Raw genomic sequence first — 20,487 nt, 5'->3', positions numbered from 1 at the left:
AGCTATTCTGACAGCATACGGGAACAAAAATTCCCCCAGAATCAGAACTGCCCTCCCTCCAATCACAAACAGCCAATCCCCAGCAGTTCTCCTTTTGTTAAAATCCTGGAAGGAAGGGTCCCTTTCTTTTTTTTTTTTTTATTAATTATTTTCCATTATGTGACAGTTTCATAGGCTCTGGGAATCCCCCCACCCCTTCCCCACGCCCCTCCCCCCTGGTGGATTCCTCCACCTTGATGCAGTATTACAGTTCAAATTCAATCAAGATTCTTTCCTTGCAAACGTATACCAAGCATAGAGTCCAGCTACTTTATTGTCCGGATGGGTTGAACAGTTTCTTGGGGAGACCATTTCTGGTCCGAAGTTAGAGCTGGTAGAATATCATCCCAGTCAATTAAGAGTCCCAATATAACATCAACAGCAATTTGCAACATTATGGAATTCACATGGTTTTGAGTAACCAGTATGTGAAAAAAAAAAAAAAAAAAAAAAAAAAAAAAAAAAAAAAAAAGCAAGTTCTTAACCACAACCTATGATTAGCTCATTGACATTTCGATTTTAGTTTATATACAGGACCGGCTGCTATATACCTTAAAATGGCTATAAGGTACCATTCAGCTGTCTCGTGTCTATTTCATTTTAGTATTTAGCCATTTGTTGTGTTGAAGTATAATTTTGCTGATCTTGGCAGATTTTAGGGTAATCTAGACTGACTTGTAACTCTAACAAGACATTTGTCGACAATTAAGGTGCTGAACATTTTTTTGTTTGTTTGTTTGTTTTGGGGGGGGGTGTGCAGGGAAATCCCCAACACCATGGTGAGGAGTGACTAATCTTTGTGTCCCACCCAGCAAGGCATGAGCCAATCCACGCCAGCTCTTTCCTGTCAGATTCCAAGCTCTACTTTTTGTTGTTTGTCTATTTATTTTAGGTTTTTTTAGTTTGTATGATTGTTTGTTTGCTATGAGGGGTTTTCGGAGCGATCCCGATGGTCATTGCGAGGGAGGGTGGGGGTCCAGAGGTGGAGCCAGGATCGGACCAGAGAAAGCTCTCCTCCCTGGTCCCGAAGGACATTTATTGTTCTTCTGTTTCTGCACCGCTCAGGGCTTCTGGTTGTCTTTCCGATGACGTTGGTTTCTGCGCGGTAGTGTCTGGACTTCTTCCATCCCCTGCGGAAGCTCCGGTTGGGGGTGGGTGACCTCAGAGTACTCGGCCTCCGAGGGCATCCAATTCCCTGTGGCCTCCTTGGCAGTTGGGATATAGTCCTTGTTGCTCGTATTAATAGTTTGTGGTGAAGGTCTGGGAGTCTTCATGGTTGGGATCCAAGCTTCCTCCTTACCAGGAAGGGTCCCTTTCTAACCACACTGCAGCCTAAACGGAAGGAACCTTCCCCAGGTGCTGCTTAGCACTCCCACTGCAGATGAGGGGCAGGGTATTCTGCACTGCCTGCGTCTATGGGGATTAAGCAGCCCCTTCCTGAATATTCACAGGGACACACGGAGGCTAAGTCTGCCTACTCTTTTGTGAGGCAACTAAAGATCTCAGGTAACTACCCAAAAAGCAAAAGGATAAACAAAATGTCCTTTGCCCACATCAAGACCACTGCTCGGGCCCGGCGGTGTGGCCTAGCGGCTAAAGTGCTCGCCTTGAATGCGCCGCAGGATCCCATATGGGCGCCGGTTCTAATCCCGGCAGCTCCACTTCCCATCCAGCTCCCTGCTTGTGGCCTGGGAAAGCAGTCGAGGACGGCCCAAGGCTTTGGGACACTGCACCAGGGTGGGAGACCCGGAAGAGGTTCCTGGTTCCCGGCTTCGGATCGGGGCGCACCGGCCCGTTGCGGCTCACTTGGGGAGTGAAATATAGGATGGAAGATCTTCCTCTCTGTCTCTCCTCCTCTCTGTATATCCGGCTTTCCAATAATAATAAATCTTTTTTTTAAAAAAAAAAAAAAGACCACTGCTCACTGCGGGAGACATATTTCAGTTATGTCTGCTCACTTCTCTCTGGTGGTTGCTATTGGGAGAGGATTTCCTTGGTGAGTGCTTCCGCCATAAGAGGAGAAAATCTTGATATGCCTTACGAAGCTTCTTTTAGAAAAAAAAATATATCTATATATCTATATAGATATATCTATATTGCCTGGGGCAACCTACCCCAGAGTTCGGGCCGGATTGTACAGCAGCTATTTGTGTCTGAGAATGACCTAGCCAAGGTAGTCACCAATTAGCCACAATACACAATGGTAGAACAATGTGGAACATGTGCGGACCCTGCCACATTATGCTCTAACAGCAATATGTTTATCAAGAGAGACACTGCCTAGGCTAAAACGGTTCCACAGTTTGGGGAAGGAAAGTCTATCAGTTCCCACCATTTGGGAAACACTAGAATGAATGTTCCCTTTCTTAAGAGGCATCCCCTGTACACTCTGTCTTTATCCCATTAAGATCATCCTGACTGATCAAAGCAATGATAACCAGGCAGGGATCGGACTCTGATCGGCAGAAATAAATCTAGAAGATGGATCATCATCCTTCAGCATCCCTTAAGATCAAGGGACAGAAACTTCCACAGCTGTGGGGGGAAGGGGGAAATATGGTATAAGTAGGCTGTGATTCAACACTTAGGTGAGCTCTAATTCTTGCACCCTGCAATGTAATGTTTGTCTCTGTAATAGCTGGCTGGAGACACTCACATTCCCATTATGCAGGTCAGGGCCATGCTGGACACACCATACAGCAGGTCAGCTGTATACCATGCTGTATCCCCTGTCGCATTTGGGAAAAGACCTCACCCACTTGTATAGCTAATTGGTTTACCCCACTGCACCCACAAAAAGTGTTGGTGAGGGCATATACATGGGAGGCAGCTGGTTGATGTGAGGAGGGTTTAGGTGGGATGGAAGGAAGCAGTAGGGGGAGGGGTTGGTGGAGGAACAGAGGGACAGAAGGATGAGGAGGGAGGTAGGGGTCCTGGAGGGAGACAAAGACAAGCTAATGAGGGGGGACAGATGGGGAAAGGGGCAAAGAAGGTGTGGACACAGGGGCAGGTTGGCAAGTATAGAACAGCTTGCTTTCTACTGCGTGTCAGAAGTGTCACCCTCACTTTCTTCCTTTTTCACCACACAGCAGACTGGAGGAGTGCTGAGGGAGACCAGGGGTTGCAAGTGCTGCAGGGGGAGGGAGGACAGGAAGGAGTCTGGGGGGGAGGGTCGGGCAGGGACACAGTGGGGAAGCAGAAGTTGGATGGGAGGAGGGAGGTAGTGGAGTGGAGGTAGTGGAGGTTAACAGAGGCAGGCTGGGAGGCCTAGAGAGGAAGGGAAGGGGCAGGTGCTGGAGGGGATGCAGTGAGTCTAGGGGAGGGAGGCAAGGGGAAGCTTGGAAGTGGGGGGGAGGGGAGTACAAAGGGAAGTTAGAAGATGGGGGCAGGAGGAAGGCGGGTAGGGGGTAGGGAAAACAAGGTAGCAGGAGAGTCCTGAAGGTTAGAGAGGGTGTAGGGAAGGGCAGAGTAGGAGGAGAGGGAGGAGGGGAGGAGGGCAGCAGGGGAAGAGGGTGGGGATGGTTGATAGGGGAAGCCCAGGTAACCAGCTTCCCACTGTGGGTGGCACTGTGGGTGGCGTGCTGCTGGTTTTCTCCATTTCACCTCACACTTCCCTTCATGGCACCATTCTCATTTGCTCTGTCCTATTCACGGGCAACACCTTGGCCCACTGATGACGGGTATTTCTGTGAAGGGTGACCCACAGAACGTATATTTATTCCCCTCATCTTAAATAAATTTTGTTCAACTTTGCCCAAATTACTAGTCTCCCCGTTCGTATTTCTATCTCGGCAGGAGACAAGAACCCCAAACGGAAATCAGCATGATCATCAATGACCCACCTCCAGAAGACGGCACAGAAACCGGAACGGACTAGTGTCCATCGCAGTGAGTTAGGCGGAGAGTCCAGGGCAGGCCACTAAGCTGGTGTCCAGAATGTCATCCAGACACCGCCGTGGCCGCCTATCCACGCCTTCCACACACCGCAGCTGCCGCCACCGTCGTCGAAACGCCGGGGAGGCGGGAGAAACGTTGCCGTCATCAAAGCGCGGCACGTCTGAGGCACTCCAACGTCAACACACTCGGGTTTTCCAGAAGCATCCAAGAGCAGCGGAAGTGCTGGACTACCTAGCAACACTGAGTTCCGCCCCCCTTGTGCAGATGGCATTTTTTTCAGGGCAGAAGGGGTGTGGCTGTCGGGATGGCATTGCGCATGCGCCATGCCAGCCAATCACCACGCACGCCACTTAGAGTCCGTGTTGTGGGCGGGAACGGTTTGTGGAGAGCAGTCGCCATTTTGTTTGCTGTTGCTACGTTCCTGTGAGACTTTTGGGGGTGGTGGCAGTGGCCAGGAAGTGGGCTGGGCAGTACCCCTTGGCCATTTGGGGAAGCGGGGGAACAGTCCAGGGAGGCTTGGGGCCTGGCACACGCCTTAGATGGTGTCCTGCCATTGGCATTGCTGTTTGTCGTGGCTGCCAACCAGAACCCCTGCGGGAGGGTGGGCAGCTAGTGGTTTGACCCAGTGGGGGAGATAGGGTTGGGGTCCGGGGTGGGCCATAGGCTGTGAGGCCCTGAGCTCCTGGGAGGGTGGCCTCTCCATCGTTAGCAAGCATGGACAAGTGGAGTGGGCGGGATGGGGGCGGGTGAGAGAGAGCATCCGTGCAGCTCTCTCCTGCCCTGCCCCCCAGCAGCTCAGGCCGTTCCAGTGGCCTGAGGGACTCCTGGCGTGTGTGTGTGGGGGGGGCGGCGGTGTAGATTGTTTGAAAGGGCAAGGCCCCTCGGGCCAGATCCGGCTCTATCCGCAGGGAGCTTCCCACAGCCAGTTAAGCGTGAGGCTCCAGTTAGGGCTCCAGTTAGGCGTGAGGGGGCAGGAGAGGGGTGCCGCAGCCAGCCCTGCCAGGGCTCCCCTCCCTGCCCCCAGTGGGAGTCCCTAGGGTCACTGACCTCGCTGACGCCCCTCCCCCCATGTGTTTAGCCCAGGAGTCCGTGCACGCAGGGGAGAATGCAGTCTCCCAAGGAAGTTGATGGCAAGAAGCGCTTCCGGAAACTTTCGGTGACTCAAAGGGAGGCTTCACAAGGAACAGCAAGAAAGTCACTGCACCAGGGTAAAGGATGGCCACGGGCAGGGCCATGGCTGGATGACTGGCAGGGATGTGCCCGCCCCAGGGGAGGGCAGGGTTCATCTCTGGACGCAAGGCACAGGGCGGGCGGCGCCATCCCCGGGTTTTGCCTTTGGCCTCTACCCCGTGCAAGATGCATCACACCCTAGTCTGGAAAGTAGAAGCCCCGGCACCCCCCAACACACACCCTCACTCCCCTCCCCGCTGTTCTTTTGCCTCTGCATGTCCGTCCTTACCGTTTGCCTGGTGGGAAGCGTTCAGCTTACTGTGCCCCGGATCCCAATGGCCTGGGTCAAAGGTCAGAGCAACGTGGTTCAGGGCCCTGGCCTGAGTCCAGCGGCCTGCACTTGGGGAATCCCCAGGCAGGTCTGCTTTCAGAGGGGTTGCTGGCCAAGAGGCCGAGAAGCTCACTTTACCCTGGGGATGTTTCTCCCTAAGAAATGTTTCCCCTGCAATACTCCTTTAACCATATGTTCCTCTTCACCCCTCCTCACCCCCTAACAACCAATGATCCAGAAACTGGTAGCCATGGGGACAGCCGTCCTTCTGCCGGAGCAGCTGCACAGCAAGTGGGGTAATGTGTTTAAAGCTTGTTTCACCTACCACCCAATTCTACATTGAGATCGGGTGATCTCTGTCTCCATGTGGCTATCACATAGCCCACATGTGGCATCAGAGCTCTCCCAAAACACACGTGTTATTTTATGTATTCTTGTTTTAAATCTCTGATGTGACTTTTCCACAGGGATAGCTCCCAGCAGCTGTGTCAAGGACGCACAGGTATGCTTTAGCAAATAATTGCCCTTGCAAACAACCCATCTAAACCATGAGACGTTTCAAGAGGCAGTATTACATGCTAGCCTCCGGGACTGCTCTTCTCATATGTAGGATTCTGTATGAGTGTTGTGCATCATTCAGCTTCCCAGATTTCCTCACTTAGCTTTTTAAATTGTTGATGCAGAAAGCAAAAATACAGTATTTTTTTCTTTGAGTGCAAGCAATATTCTGCTTCGTTGTGTCTTTTGAAACTGAAGGTGCTCATTACGTGAACAATTTAAATTTTTACCCATCTTCTCATGAAATTAAAGCCATCATTTGAAACTTTGTAGACATTTCAACAAGAGAAAGTATTTTCATGATTATTCCATTTTATTGGCCATAAGCTAAAAGTTGATCCGCACTTAGACAAAGTAGTGTTGGAATACTAACATTGTACCTGAAGGTGTTCGCAGAAGTTAAGTGCATAAATCTTGCTTTCGGGAATGTTGCCTGTGTTAGGATTTGTAAATATATGTATGGTACTGTTGAGCCAATGTCTAACATGTTGACTTGAATGTACAGCTACAGAACACTTTTCCACACTAAGTTTCAACGGGTATTTATGTTCCATGTAGCTGAGAATCAGTGGGCACTTCCTGCAAAGAGAAGAAGGTGCAAGGTGAAGGCAGATGCTTCTGGCAATGCCACCGAGGAGGAACTTGAGCAAATGTTGAAAGTGCAAAAAGAGCAATGGTAATGTGCTTCACTCTTAAACCCTAACATTTCTATCAGTCCTTAAACACTTGGTGGCCAAAGGACTTTACACAATCTTTTATTAATTGGTATTTCCACAAAAAAGCTATCTCATCCCAGTTTTCCTCTAAGTAGATAGGTTCTTTGTTACTGTTGTTGTTTAAAGTTTATCTATTTATATTGGAAAGTCAGATTTACAGAGAGGAGAGACAGGTGAAAGATCTTCCATCCACTGGTTCACTCCCCAAATGACCGCAACGGCCAGAGCTGAGCCGATCCAAAACCAGGAGCCAGGAGCCAGGAGCCAGGAGCTTCTTCTGGGTCTCCCACGCAAGTTCAGGGTCCCAAGGCCTTGGGCCATCGTTGACTGCTTTCTCAGGCCACAAGCAGGGAGCTGGATGGGAAGTGGAGCCGCTGGGACACGAACTGGTGCCCTTATGGGGTGCTGGCACTTGCAGGCCAGATGAACCATCGTGCTGGCCCAGAGGAGATAAGTTTCTTTACACATGCATGCAAGCGCGTGCGCACACACACACGTGCACAGCACCCAGAACTCAATGAATATGATTTGGTTTTGTCCTTTCAGATAAGCATGACATTTTATTCCCATAAAATGAGCTTTTTATGCCTTTTTGGATATATCCTAGCTGAATGAACTGCAAATGTGTTTTAAAGCATTAGTCATTTGAGACTTAATGGTATTTAATTGTTTAGAAAACAGCTAATCTGTGTCGTAAATGTTCTGTATTCTTTGACTGCATTTTGGTCATTGCTGCTGCTGCTTAAGTATCATTGGTGTGTCAGTGCTAAAAAGCAGGTAGTTTGAAAATTGCCCAGGGTGTGTGGACAATACGCCCATTGTCTTCTACATGTCATATGAGATGGTCTGTGTCATAGCATAGGAGGAAGAAGTGGAAAGCAAATCCCTCTAGACAAAATGAGTATGTCTGGAAAATATACAGCGCACTAAATTTTCCTCACCTTTCAAGGGGTAAAGTGTGTGAGATGAGGTGGTTTCTCTACCAGTCAGTTAGGAACAAGTGCCCTTGCAATGAGAACCACGAGTCATTTTGGTTTTTTTTTGTTCCATGAGGCGTTTTCAGCTGCTATTCGTTCCCTTCTCCTTTCATCCTGTTAACTAGTCTTTGTGCTTGCGTTGTGTCAAATCGACTTTGAGTCTCTTCAGTCTGTCATGTCACTGTGAGAAATGACTGTGTTCACTATCATGTTTTACAGGCAAAACATCCGCGATAGTTACTCTCAGCAGTTTCTGACTTTCTTTGAAGACTGGGACATGGGCGTGCAGAAAACCATGGAACAGCAGGAAAGATTAACTGTTGGTATCAGGCTAGGATACTTCATTAATTACTCGGTTGTAACAAAGCGTCCAGCAGAGATAATAGTTCCTGCAGAAATTACACAGAGAAATGGGAGTTCATGATTCCGGGTGGACAAAGAAGGGTGGAAGGGGCAGTAATATGGAAGACTCGATGTCCCCCTTTGGGCTGCAGTGGGCTGGTAAAGTCACAGTTGGGCGTGAGCACGGGAGAGCAGTTATTGCCTCCTGGGCAGAGGAGAAGGCATGGTATTGCTTTCCAAGAGTGGACTGGTGAATGTGCAGCAGAGTATAATGACTGAGAAGCATCACAGGTCCAAGTTAGGGCACCGTCATGGTGGTGGTAAGTTTCAAATGAGACATGTTGTCATTGTAGCACAGCAGGGTGGAAAGTACGTTCTCCAAGACTGGAGTGTAGTAGGGCGCTTGAACAGAGGAAGAAAAGGGCAGGGTCTGTATGTGAAGGTGACCATGAAATTTTTAAGGTGGGCTTGAGGAAATCGGTGCCAAAGGAGTGTGGACTGGGACAGATAAAGGCGTTCCTTTCGGTAGCGTCACACCCCGGCAGACTTCTGAGCTGTGCTATGGACTGAGTGACTACAGAGGTTGGGAAATTGCAATTGCATGTTAGGGAAAATGGAGAAACACCACGGTACAGTGGGTCCAGGGTCTCTGGAACCACACAGTTTGAGTTCCAACTCTTGTCCAACCGGTTGCTAGCTGTGAAACCGTGAGCCAAGTCTTTCTCTCTCTGCCTCGGTTTCTTCTTTGGTGAAAGGAGACCCAAGATTAGTACATAAGCCACACAGTCACTGTGCGAATTAAATGAGGGGTCTATTGGATGATTTCAGTAAATGGCCCAGAAAGGCGTCTGGCATACAGCTGCAGCCTGTCTCCACTGTTACCGGGAATGACAAACTCTAAAAGCGGTTGACTGTAGAAGTGTGCAGCAGGTGGCAGAGAAGATGGCAGTTTCTCTGGAGTGCAGGTCAAGGAATAGAAGGCCCAGTGTTGATGTGCATGGCAGCAAGAACACGAGTGCATACATGTTTTCCGTATTGGTAACAAAGCCTGTTTCCCACTTATCTGTTAAGTGGGATTATTGTACAGGTTTTACCCATTGATGACCAGCTCATTATTGAGACGATAAATGCTGAAATCAAACACTAAGATGTATGTTTTGAGATGAAGAATTAAGACGTGTGTTTAAAGGAAATTTGCCACTCAGAGTGAGTGTGTGGTTTTGGTGTAGTAATGTGGAACACAAGGATAAAAAATGGCTTGGAAAGGCAGTTAAAGCAGAACCTGTTAGCAAGTAAAGACTAGTCTTAAAACTTAGTGTCTGTTGGTGTATGAATTCTACCTACCATGATTTACCTGACTTCCATTTCTTTTTGAAAATAATTTGCAGGGGATGTTTCATGACCAGCAAAGGCTTTTCCTGCAAGCTAAAGATCTCCAGCTGGAGACACTGAGTACAGTTAAGGACCTCTATGACGAATACCTAAAGGTCAGTTGTGTTAGGTAACACAAGGGAAAATGCAGTGTGTATGCAGAAGACAGTTTGGTTTTGGTTATATATGTTTTGGCTATATATTTTCAACTGTCACTCCTTTTGCATTTTTGAAATTGTTTTTCCAGGTTCAAGACAATCAGCAAACATATTTCCATTTTTAGCAATCTTTACTACTTCAATTTTTTGGTGGTGCTGGGGCAGCAGGTCGGGTGGACTAGTGTATTTAAAGCAGGAATAGCTTGATCGTGATTTCTTCCAAGGAAAATACATACTGTATGTGTAGAAGATGGGTTGATTGTTAGCAACTTCAATACTCATGGTTTTATGATGAACAGCTGGTCTTTAGGTTGATCAGCAGTACGTCATAGTGGAACCTGAAACGCATGTAAGTCCTTTCTAGGTCTTTTCTGGATATTATACAAGTGTTTTTAAAGAGCAAGTAACAGGTATAAGCATTGAGCACCCACTGATTTTTAATGTGTCCTACGAAGTTTAGCTTGTCATGCTTTTGGCGTTCTTGCTTTTGGTATTAGTCATGGCAAGCGATCTTTTTTTTTTTTTTTTAATCATAAATTATAGTGGTAAGAAATGTCCTAGATTTGGGGCTGAATGAAAAACAGAACAAAACAACAAGAAACAAACAAACAAAAAACAAAACCCACCCAGTGCCAGTTGAAGGTTAACTCCCCCTGTAAGAGAATTGCGCTATTTCCATGTGTGTGCTTGCCTCTGTCACAAGAATATGGAAGAAGTGGTGAATTCTTTTGTGTACCCTACCACACGTCAAATGTTGTTAGTGCCTGCTGTTTCACTGCTTGTTGGGTGAAGAAACAGTTAAAACACACCTTAACTCAAAGCTGACCTTTAACAGACCGCTTAATTCCCTCTGAGAAACTCATGTTACAGGGACCACTAATGATAGGAAGAGGGTCATTAGCTGTACAGAATTATGGTATATCATGACACAGGACTTCCAGTCCTTTTTCTGTCTTTGCTTCATCTCCACCATAACTGGTCATCTGCCTGTTTGTTACTGTGTGACACTTGACCTCCCTTGGTGATATCATGCACAAATCTGACAGCTGAGGAGTGTGTCACGTGGTTGCTTCTGTGTGCATATGTTAATCACAGTTTTCATCTAGAAAAAAAAAAGTGAGCCTTGCGTGAGGGTTACAGTGGTTACTCTTGGGCCCGGTGCGGTAGCCTAGTGGCTAAAGTCCTCACCTTGCATGCACCGGGATCCCATACGGATGCCGGTCCGTCTCCCAGCAGCCCCACTTCTCATCCAGCTCCCTGACTGTGGCCTGGGAAAGCAGTTGAGGACGGCCCAAAGCCTTGGGACCCTGCACCCGTGTGGGAGACCAGGAAGAAGCTCCTGGGTCCCGACTTTGGATCGGCTCAGCTCTGGCCATTGCGGCCACACGGGTAGTGAATCAGCAGATGAAAGATCTTCCTCTCTGTAAATCTGACTTTCCAATAAAAGTAATAAATAAATCTTTTTTTTATTATTACAAAGTCAGATATACAGAGAGGAGGAGAGACAGAGAAGAAGATCTCCCGTCCGATGATTCACTCCCCAAGTGAGCGCAACGGCCGGTGCTGTGCCGATCCGAAGCCGGGAACCTGGAACCTCTTCCGGGTCCCACACACGGGTGCAGGGTCCCAAGGCCTTGGGCCGTCCTCGACTGCTTTCCCAGGCCACAGGCAGGGAGCTGGATGGGAAGTGGAGCCGCCAGGATTAGAACCGGCGCCCATATGGGATCCTGGCGCGTTCAAGGCGAGGACTTTAGCCGCTAGGCCACGCCGCCGGGCCCCAATAAATAAATCTTTAAAATGGTTACTCTTGAAGTTTAAATTTATAGCTTTAGAACATGAGCCAAGTGTGGTGGTTTTTGACTGAACCCAAGTTTCTATTTTAGGGTGTCAATGACCTGGAGGTGAGCCAGAAAAATCTCCTTGCTGATGGGAAAAGGAAGCTTAAAAACGAAGTTGACATCTTGAAGAAGAAAATTATTGCTGAAACTGTAAGTGGCCTGTGTTCTACACTGATGTCTGAGGCCTGGCTGATGTGAGCCTTGGGATCTTCGGACTTGCAGAGTTGGATGTAATGACTGACTACATTCCTTCCCTCCTTCCATCATTTTTTTTTTCTTTTTTTAAGGAGCAACAGCAAGACTTGGCGAATATTCAAAGGGCTCTGCAAGCCATGCTGCTTTTGTGAATCTGAAGAAACACTTTCCAACACAAGTTCTATTATAAAGTCTAACATTAGCTGCACTAATTCAAGTTCTGGCAGAATTAGGCACTTCTTCTTTGTTGGTTTTTTTGGGGTTCTGTGTGTGTGTGTGTGTGTGTTTGAAATGCAAGACCCTGTTTCTGTTTGTTCCTAAACAGTAGTGTGAGTAGCAGCAGTGAAGAAATTAAAATGTTTAATGCTTCTGGCTCTTTGCTAGTAATGGTGAGGTTTTTTTCCTTTCTCCCTGCAGTTAACCTGTAGCAGTGGGGATGCCTTAGCTTTCAGTTTGACCTCAGTGAACATTTTTCAGTATCAGGAAGCAGAGAGCACAGACACCAAAGGGTACACCGTCCATCCTTAGACAAGCAAAGAAGGGAAACCAATCTGAACCCTTTGGCATTTACTCCCTATGTTACAGAGACAATTCTAAAGCATTTGTGGTTTCCCCAGGAGAACCTACTCTAGGGCCTTGGAAGCACAGTTAAAAGCAAGTCACTGTGTGTGTTTCAAAAAGCTAAACGGGCACACATAAATAAGACACTTGGACAAGATAGATCTCACATCTGTGCTGAGCCGTGGGTGTGGATGTGTGGATGTCGTTTCCACACAGGCTTCAGTGTGTCATTCAGGAAGTTTTGATCCACCCGCCCTTACCACTGATTGCCAATATTTTGTAAAGAAGATTCTACGTTAATAAGAATGTTAATATTAATATTAACGTTAATTATAATTAATATAATATTAATATAATTCTATGTTAATAAGAATTCTATGTTAATAAGAATTATAATAAGAATAATAATAAGAATTATTAATTGATGATAGCTTAATTAGAATAAGTGGTTTTACCTAATTGTTTAAGGATCTCATGTCTGTCTTCAAACATAAAATAACCGGAGTTCTTTGCTTTTCAATTTCAATGTTCAGTGATAAAATTGAATTTTCAACATGCATCCCTGTGAAGAATGATGACTTGTGGTAGGCTTCCTTTTGTAACATGTATTTCATGTTTAATGGCACACTAAATTCCTGTTTGGCTGTATTTCATGCAATAAATACTCAGTTGTTTCAAAATACATTTGAAAAAAATAAGTAAAATGTGTTCTTTGTGTTGATGAAATTATTTGCATCATTCAGAAGGAAATATTTACTGCCTTTGGTATGAGAGAAGTGATGTTTTTCTCAATTTCTGTATGCTTTCCATTGTATTAATTTTTCTTAAAGATTTATTTGAAAGTCAGAGTTACAATGAGAGAGGGAGAGAGAAAGAGACAGAGAGAGACAGATCCTCTGTCTGCCGACTCACTCTCCAGATGTCCTCATGCTTGCCAGCGGGCTATTTGGCCTGATTGGAGGAATCCTGCGGAACCCTTGCCAGGCCAGTCCCCAGCCATGGCTCTCACGTGCACTAGCAGGTGTTGAGGTCTACTCGGGGACACCACTAACAACCACTACCAAGCCTGTCTCCAGTCCTGGCTCCCTTTTGCACCGGTGGGAGCAACAGCCTGGACCGGCCTGGCTCTTGCGCATACCAGCAGGTACCTTGCCCTGATTGGGGTGGCCCTCCAGAATCCCTACCATGCAGGCCCCCAGACCCAGATCTCTTGCGTACCAGCATGTCCCCAGCCCCAATCCTCATGCGCACTGGTGGGTGCAATGGCCTAGTCAGGAAGATCCTCCAAGTCCCTTCACATGGCTCACACAGGCCTTGCTCTCCTGTGTGTCAGTGGGTATGGTGCTCTGGCCCAGTCCTCCCCCAGCCCCAGCCCTTGCATGTGCAGCTGGGTGCTGCGGCATATCCCAGGGCCACCCCTGCTCTCAGTGTTTCCTGGCAGGTGCAGTGGGCCCACCCAGCTCACCTCCAGCCTTGGTCCTTGCAAGTATGGGTGGGTGTTGTGGCCTACTCAGGGAAACCCCTAAGAACACCCAACAGGCTGGTCCTCAGACCCAGAACTCGTGTGCAACCTCCTGTCACTTGTGGTGAACTGGGCTGGACACGGCTGCAGCATCTCAGCATGGGTGTGGACTGGGTCTGGGGTGCCGCTGGCTGGGTTAGCCTCAAGCGCTAGCTGGTGCTCGTGAGACCCAAAGTGGGCATAGAACAGGCTTGGCTTGGTCTCGGCACCCACTGAATACATGAGAGCTGCTAAGAGCTGGAATGGATGTGGGCTGGTCAGGCAAGGCCACTGTGCCTGCCGGTGAATGCCAGGACAGGAGCTTGGCCAAGTCAGGCTGAGCCAAGCACCCAACGGTGTACATGGGGTCTGCGACTGGGAGGTGACCTGACAGAGGAGCTTGGGGAACTCCTCTATCAGGATGCAGTTCCTGCTGGTGAATGCAAGAATCGAGGCTGGGAGCAGCCCAGACCAGGGCAGCTTACAGTAGCCTCCAGTATAGGTATGGGTCAGGTCTGGGGGCAGGCCGGACTGGGCCAGTTCATAGCACCCCTACCCCCTCGGCAAATGTGAGAACCGAGCTGGGATGCGGGATAGGCTGGGTTGGGCCCCAACACCAACAAGTTCACATCAGGGCCTAGATGGACTGGGCTAAGCTGTAGTACCCATCAGCATGAGCTAGAACTGGGGGCAGGCTGGGCGGAACCAGGATGCCGCACTCACCAGTGAATGCCAAGGCGAGGCAGGCCATGCCAGAGTAGGCCTGGCACATGTAAGAATCACCCCCCCCGGGGGGGAGGGGTGCCTGGTAGGGCATGGTGGGGCTCCGGTGCTCAGCTCCTGCTGGTGATCATGAGAGCTGGGAATTGGGGCAGACCAGGCTGGTCAAGGCTACAATATCCATTGGCCTGCAGGTGAGCTGGGTGAAGGGAAGCGCCAGGCTGGGCTAGGTGACCGTATGCACTGTGTATGTATGAGCCAGAGTAAATGCAGACTGGTTGGGTTTTGCTGCAGCATCAGCTGGCAAGTGCTGGGACTGAGGGGCAAGTCTTGTCAGGCTAGACTGTAGAACCCCCTGGAAGGTACAAGATTTAGGGCTTGGAGTTGGCCTAGTAGGGAAACTGTGGGCACCCTTCTGATGGGCTGCAGCTCCTACTGGTGAGCATGAGAACCAGGGCTAGGATTTGGGAGTGGTTGGACAGGCAGTAGCACCTGCTGGCATCAGTGTGGGCTGGATAGTGGGGTTGGTTTGGCTGACCTAGTAGGATGCAGGACCCATTGGTCTGTTCAAGAGCTGAGTGGGATGTGGGTAGGATGGACTGGAGTAGTCTGCTACACATGCCGGCATGCACAGGAACTGGGGCTGGGAGCAGGCCTGGTGGGAGTTATTGCAGGTTGCTCTGACTAGGCTCAAGTGCCTGCTGGTGTATGTGAGGGCTGAGTGTGTGGTGGGCAAGGTTAGGATAGGGCTGGAGACAGAACTGACCAGGCCGTTGCAACCACCAGCATGTGTGTTTATGCTGATGTTGGTAACGGATTGAGTTGGACCCCACACTGACTAGCACACACAGAAGTCAGATCTGGGGTAAGCTCAAGCAAGGTTTCTCTGGCAACTCCCCCTGCCCCGCAACTGGAACACTTGACTCAAAACTCCAACCATGAGGAAAATCACGGGATCTTTGGTCTGACTGTGGAGTGTTGTGTCAGAACTGGACCCCCTTAGTTGCCGACACCTGTGCAGTGGATGGCATGTCTGGATGCGCATGGGGATTAACAGATGCACATGGGGACATGACAGACCACCAAGACCTGCAGAGGACACCTAGTACTATGGCAGAGGATGGAGGGTGAAACAAACGGGGCAACTCTCCCAGCCAAGCTTTGACAGCAAATATCTGGGTGAGTGGAGACTCAAAGGTGCACTATGTCAGCCAATGGACTTTGGGAGGATTTCCTCAACCTTGGGGGCAATGAAACTACAGCATATGAGAACTATCAAAAGCACTTAAACAGTAACCTTGGAACATGCTCCTCAACGGGGACCCTAGGATGACATCAAGTGGCCATAACCCAGGCCCAGGTAATGATGTGGTTAGGTTGCTGGGAGTGGCACTCTCCCCTCGTCTCTCCCCCTCCCACAGATATGGGAAGAAGAACAAAGTTGGAAGAAATTGTCACATACAATTTTCCCCATTCATTGACCATTCCCACCCTAACCAGTGGTCCACATGGATAATTTTCTTCTCAAATAAGTAAACAACTTCAAAATAAAGTAAAACATTTTTTAATAGAACTAGACAGCTCCCCCCCCCAGGGAGGGTGGTTCTTACATGTGCCAGGCCTACTCTGGCATGGCCTGCCTCGCCTCGGCATTCACTGGTGAGTGCGGCATCCTGGTTCCGCCCAGCCTGCCCCCAGTTCTAGCTCATGCTGATGGGTACTACAGCTTAGCCCAGTCCATCTAGGCCCTGATGTGAACTTGTTGGTGTTGGGGCCCAACCCAGCCTATCCCGCATCCCAGCTCGGTTCTCACATTTGCCGAGGGGGTAGGGGTGCTATGAACTGGCCCAGTCCGGCCTGCCCCCAGACCTGACCCATACCTATACTGGAGGCTACTGTAAGCTGCCCTGGTCTGGGCTGCTCCCAGCCTCGATTCTTGCATTCACCAGCAGGAACTGCATCCTGATAGAGGAGTTCCCCAAGCTCCTCTGTCAGGTCACCTCCCAGTCGCAGACCCCATGTACACCGTTGGGTGCTTGGCTCAGCCTGACTTGGCCAAGCTCCTGTCCTGGCATTCACCGGCAGGCACAGTGGCCTTGCCTGACCAGCCCACATCCATTCCAGCTCTTAGCAGCTCTCATGTATTCAGTGGGTGCCGAGACCAAGCCAAGCCTGTTCTATGCCCACTTTGGGTCTCACGAGCACCAGCTAGCGCTTGAGGCTAACCCAGCCAGCGGCACCCCAGACCCAGTCCACACCCATGCTGAGATGCTGCAGCCGTGTCCAGCCCAGTTCACCACAAGTGACAGGAGGTTGCACACGAGTTCTGGGTCTGAGGACCAGCCTGTTGGGTGTTCTTAGGGGTTTCCCTGAGTAGGCCACAACACCCACCCATACTTGCAAGGACCAAGGCTGGAGGTGAGCTGGGTGGGCCCACTGCACCTGCCAGGAAACACTGAGAGCAGGGGTGGCCCTGGGATATGCCGCAGCACCCAGCTGCACATGCAAGGGCTGGGGCTGGGGGAGGACTGGGCCAGAGCACCATACCCACTGACACACAGGAGAGCAAGGCCTGTGTGAGCCATGTGAAGGGACTTGGAGGATCTTCCTGACTAGGCCATTGCACCCACCAGTGCGCATGAGGATTGGGGCTGGGGACATGCTGGTACGCAAGAGATCTGGGTCTGGGGGCCTGCATGGTAGGGATTCTGGAGGGCCACCCCAATCAGGGCAAGGTACCTGCTGGTATGCGCAAGAGCCAGGCCGGTCCAGGCTGTTGCTCCCACCGGTGCAAAAGGGAGCCAGGGACTGGAGACAGGCTTGGTAGTGGTTGTTAGTGGTGTCCCCGAGTAGACCTCAACACCTGCTAGTGCACGTGAGAGCCATGGCTGGGGACTGGCCTGGCAAGGGTTCCGCAGGATTCCTCCAATCAGGCCAAATAGCCCGCTGGCAAGCATGAGGACATCTGGAGAGTGAGTCGGCAGACAGAGGATCTGTCTCTCTCTGTCTCTTTCTCTCTCCCTCTCTCATTGTAACTCTGACTTTCAAATAAATCTTTAAGAAAAATTAATACAATGGAAAGCATACAGAAATTGAGAAAAACATCACTTCTCTCATACCAAAGGCAGTAAATATTTCCTTCTGAATGATGCAAATAATTCATCAACACAAAGAACACATTTTACTTATTTTTTTCAAATGTATTTTGAAACAACTGAGTATTTATTGCATGAAATACAGCCAAACAGGAATTTAGTGTGCCATTAAACATGAAATACATGTTACAAAAGGAAGCCTACCACAAGTCATCATTCTTCACAGGGATGCATGTTGAAAATTCAATTTTATCACTGAACATTGAAATTGAAAAGCAAAGAACTCCGGTTATTTTATGTTTGAAGACAGACATGAGATCCTTAAACAATTAGGTAAAACCACTTATCTAATTAAGCTATCATCAATTAATAATTCTTATTATTATTCTTATTATAATTCTTATTAACATAGAATTCTTATTAACATAGAATTATATTAATATTATATTAATTATAATTAACGTTAATATTAATATTAACATTCTTATTAACGTAGAATCTTCTTTACAAAATATTGGCAATCAGTGGTAAGGGCGGGTGGATCAAAACTTCCTGAATGACACACTGAAGCCTGTGTGGAAAACGACATCCACACATCCACACCCACGGCTCAGCACAGATGTGAGATCTATCTTGTCCAAGTGTCTTATTTATGTGTGCCCGTTTAGCTTTTTGAAACACACACAGTGACTTGCTTTTAACTGTGCTTCCAAGGCCCTAGAGTAGGTTCTCCTGGGGAAACCACAAATGCTTTAGAATTGTCTCTGTAACATAGGGAGTAAATGCCAAGGGTTCAGATTGGTTTCCCTTCTTTGCTTGTCTAAGGATGGACGGTGTACCCTTTGGTGTCTGTGCTCTCTGCTTCCTGATACTGAAAAATGTTCACTGAGGTCAAACTGAAAGCTAAGGCATCCCCACTGCTACAGGTTAACTGCAGGGAGAAAGGAAAAAAACCTCACCATTACTAGCAAAGAGCCAGAAGCATTAAACATTTTAATTTCTTCACTGCTGCTACTCACACTACTGTTTAGGAACAAACAGAAACAGGGTCTTGCATTTCAAACACACACACACACACACACAGAACCCCAAAAAAACCGACAAAGAAGAAGTGCCTAATTCTGCCAGAACTTGAATTAGTGCAGCTAATGTTAGACTTTATAATAGAACTTGTGTTGGAAAGTGTTTCTTCAGATTCACAAAAGCAGCATGGCTTGCAGAGCCCTTTGAATATTCGCCAAGTCTTGCTGTTGCTCCTTAAAAAAAGAAAAAAAAAAATGATGGAAGGAGGGAAGGAATGTAGTCAGTCATTACATCCAACTCTGCAAGTCCGAAGATCCCAAGGCTCACATCAGCCAGGCCTCAGACATCAGTGTAGAACACAGGCCACTTACAGTTTCAGCAATAATTTTCTTCTTCAAGATGTCAACTTCGTTTTTAAGCTTCCTTTTCCATCAGCAAGGAGATTTTTCTGGCTCACCTCCAGGTCATTGACACCCTAAAATAGAAACTTGGGTTCAGTCAAAAACCACCACACTTGGCTCATGTTCTAAAGCTATAAATTTAAACTTCAAGAGTAACCATTTAAAGATTTATTTATTGGGGCCCGGCGGCGTGGCCTAGCGGCTAAAGTCCTCGCCTTGAACGCGCCAGGATCCCATATGGGCGCCGGTTCTAATCCTGGCGGCTCCACTTCCCATCCAGCTCCCTGCCTGTGGCCTGGGAAAGCAGTCGAGGACGGCCCAAGGCCTTGGGACCCTGCACCCGTGTGTGGGACCCGGAAGAGGTTCCAGGTTCCCGGCTTCGGATCGGCACAGCACCGGCCGTTGCGCTCACTTGGGGAGTGAATCATCGGACGGGAGATCTTCTTCTCTGTCTCTCCTCCTCTCCTGTATATCTGACTTTGTAATAATAAAAAAAGATTTATTTATTACTTTTATTGGAAAGTCAGATTTACAGAGAGGAAGATCTTTCATCTGCTGATTCACTACCCGTGTGGCCGCAATGGCCAGAGCTGAGCGATCCAAAGTCGGGACCCAGGAGCTTCTTCTGGTCTCCCACACGGGTGCAGGGTCCCAAGGCTTTGGGCCGTCCTCAACTGCTTTCCAGGCCACAGTCAGGGAGCTGGATGAGAAGTGGGGCTGCTGGGAGACGGGACCGGCATCCGTATGGATCCCGGTGCATGCAAGGTGAGGACTTTAGCCACTAGGCTACCGCACCGGGCCCAAGAGTAACCACTGTAACCCTCACGCAAGGCTCACTTTTTTTTTTCTAGATGAAAACTGTGATTAACATATGCACACAGAAGCAACCACGTGACACACTCCTCAGCTGTCAGATTTGTGCATGATATCACCAAGGAGGTCAAGTGTCACACAGTAACAAACAGGCAGATGACCAGTTATGGTGGAGATGAAGCAAAGGACAGAAAAAGGACTGGAAGTCCTGTGTCATGATATACCATAATTCTGTACAGCTAATGACCCTCTTCCTATCATTAGTGGTCCCCTGTAACATGAGTTTCTCAGAGGGAATTAAGCGGTCTGTTAAAGGTCAGCTTTGAGTTAAGGTGTGTTTTTAACTGTTTCTTCACCCAACAAGCAGTGAAACAGCAGGCACTAACAACATTTGACGTGTGGTAGGGTACACAAAAGAATTCACCACTTCTTCCATATTCTTGTGACAGAGGCAAGCACACACATGGAAATAGCGCAATTCCTCTTACAGGGGGAGTTAACCTTCAACTGGCACTGGGTGGGTTTTGTTTTTTGTTTGTTTGTTTCTTGTTGTTTTGTTCTGTTTTTCATTCAGCCCCAAATCTAGGACATTTCTTACCACTATAATTTATGATTAAAAAAAAAAAAAAAAAGATCGCTTGCCATGACTAATACCAAAAGCAAGAACGCCAAAAGCATGACAAGCTAAACTTCGTAGGACACATTAAAAATCAGTGGGTGCTCAATGCTTATACCTGTTACTTGCTCTTTAAAAACACTATGTATAATATCCAGAAAAGAC

The 20,487-nt window shown here is 48.3% G+C and overlaps 1 protein-coding gene and 1 long non-coding RNA gene across 2 annotated transcripts in view; one reads left to right on the top strand and one right to left on the bottom strand.

Annotated features, from left to right (window-relative positions):
* LOC131478489 (uncharacterized) overlaps window positions 1–4,175 on the bottom strand; it is a 33,253-nt gene extending 29,078 nt beyond the window's left edge. The window contains exon 1 of the long non-coding RNA XR_009244492.1: window positions 3,882–4,175. This is a non-coding gene — a long non-coding RNA (uncharacterized LOC131478489). The remainder of the gene's footprint in view (window positions 1–3,881) is intronic.
* Window positions 4,176–4,232: 57 nt separating this feature from the next.
* LOC131478487 (synaptonemal complex protein 3-like) lies at window positions 4,233–12,398 on the top strand. The gene is made up of 9 exons (XM_058658300.1): window positions 4,233–4,359; window positions 5,015–5,144; window positions 5,676–5,733; window positions 5,905–5,939; window positions 6,554–6,671; window positions 7,908–8,007; window positions 9,419–9,517; window positions 11,443–11,547; window positions 11,685–12,398. Exons 2-9 carry the CDS (start codon window positions 5,042–5,044, stop codon window positions 11,742–11,744), a joined length of 678 nt encoding a protein of 225 aa, XP_058514283.1. The 5' UTR covers window positions 4,233–4,359; window positions 5,015–5,041; the 3' UTR covers window positions 11,745–12,398.
* Window positions 12,399–20,487: the final 8,089 nt, after the last annotated feature.

Source organism: Ochotona princeps, chromosome X (assembly GCF_030435755.1).
Source record: "Ochotona princeps isolate mOchPri1 chromosome X, mOchPri1.hap1, whole genome shotgun sequence".
Taxonomy (NCBI): domain Eukaryota; kingdom Metazoa; phylum Chordata; class Mammalia; order Lagomorpha; family Ochotonidae; genus Ochotona; species Ochotona princeps.
Note: the sequence above shows the minus strand (reverse complement) of the source record. Positions and strands in the feature narration are given on the sequence as shown.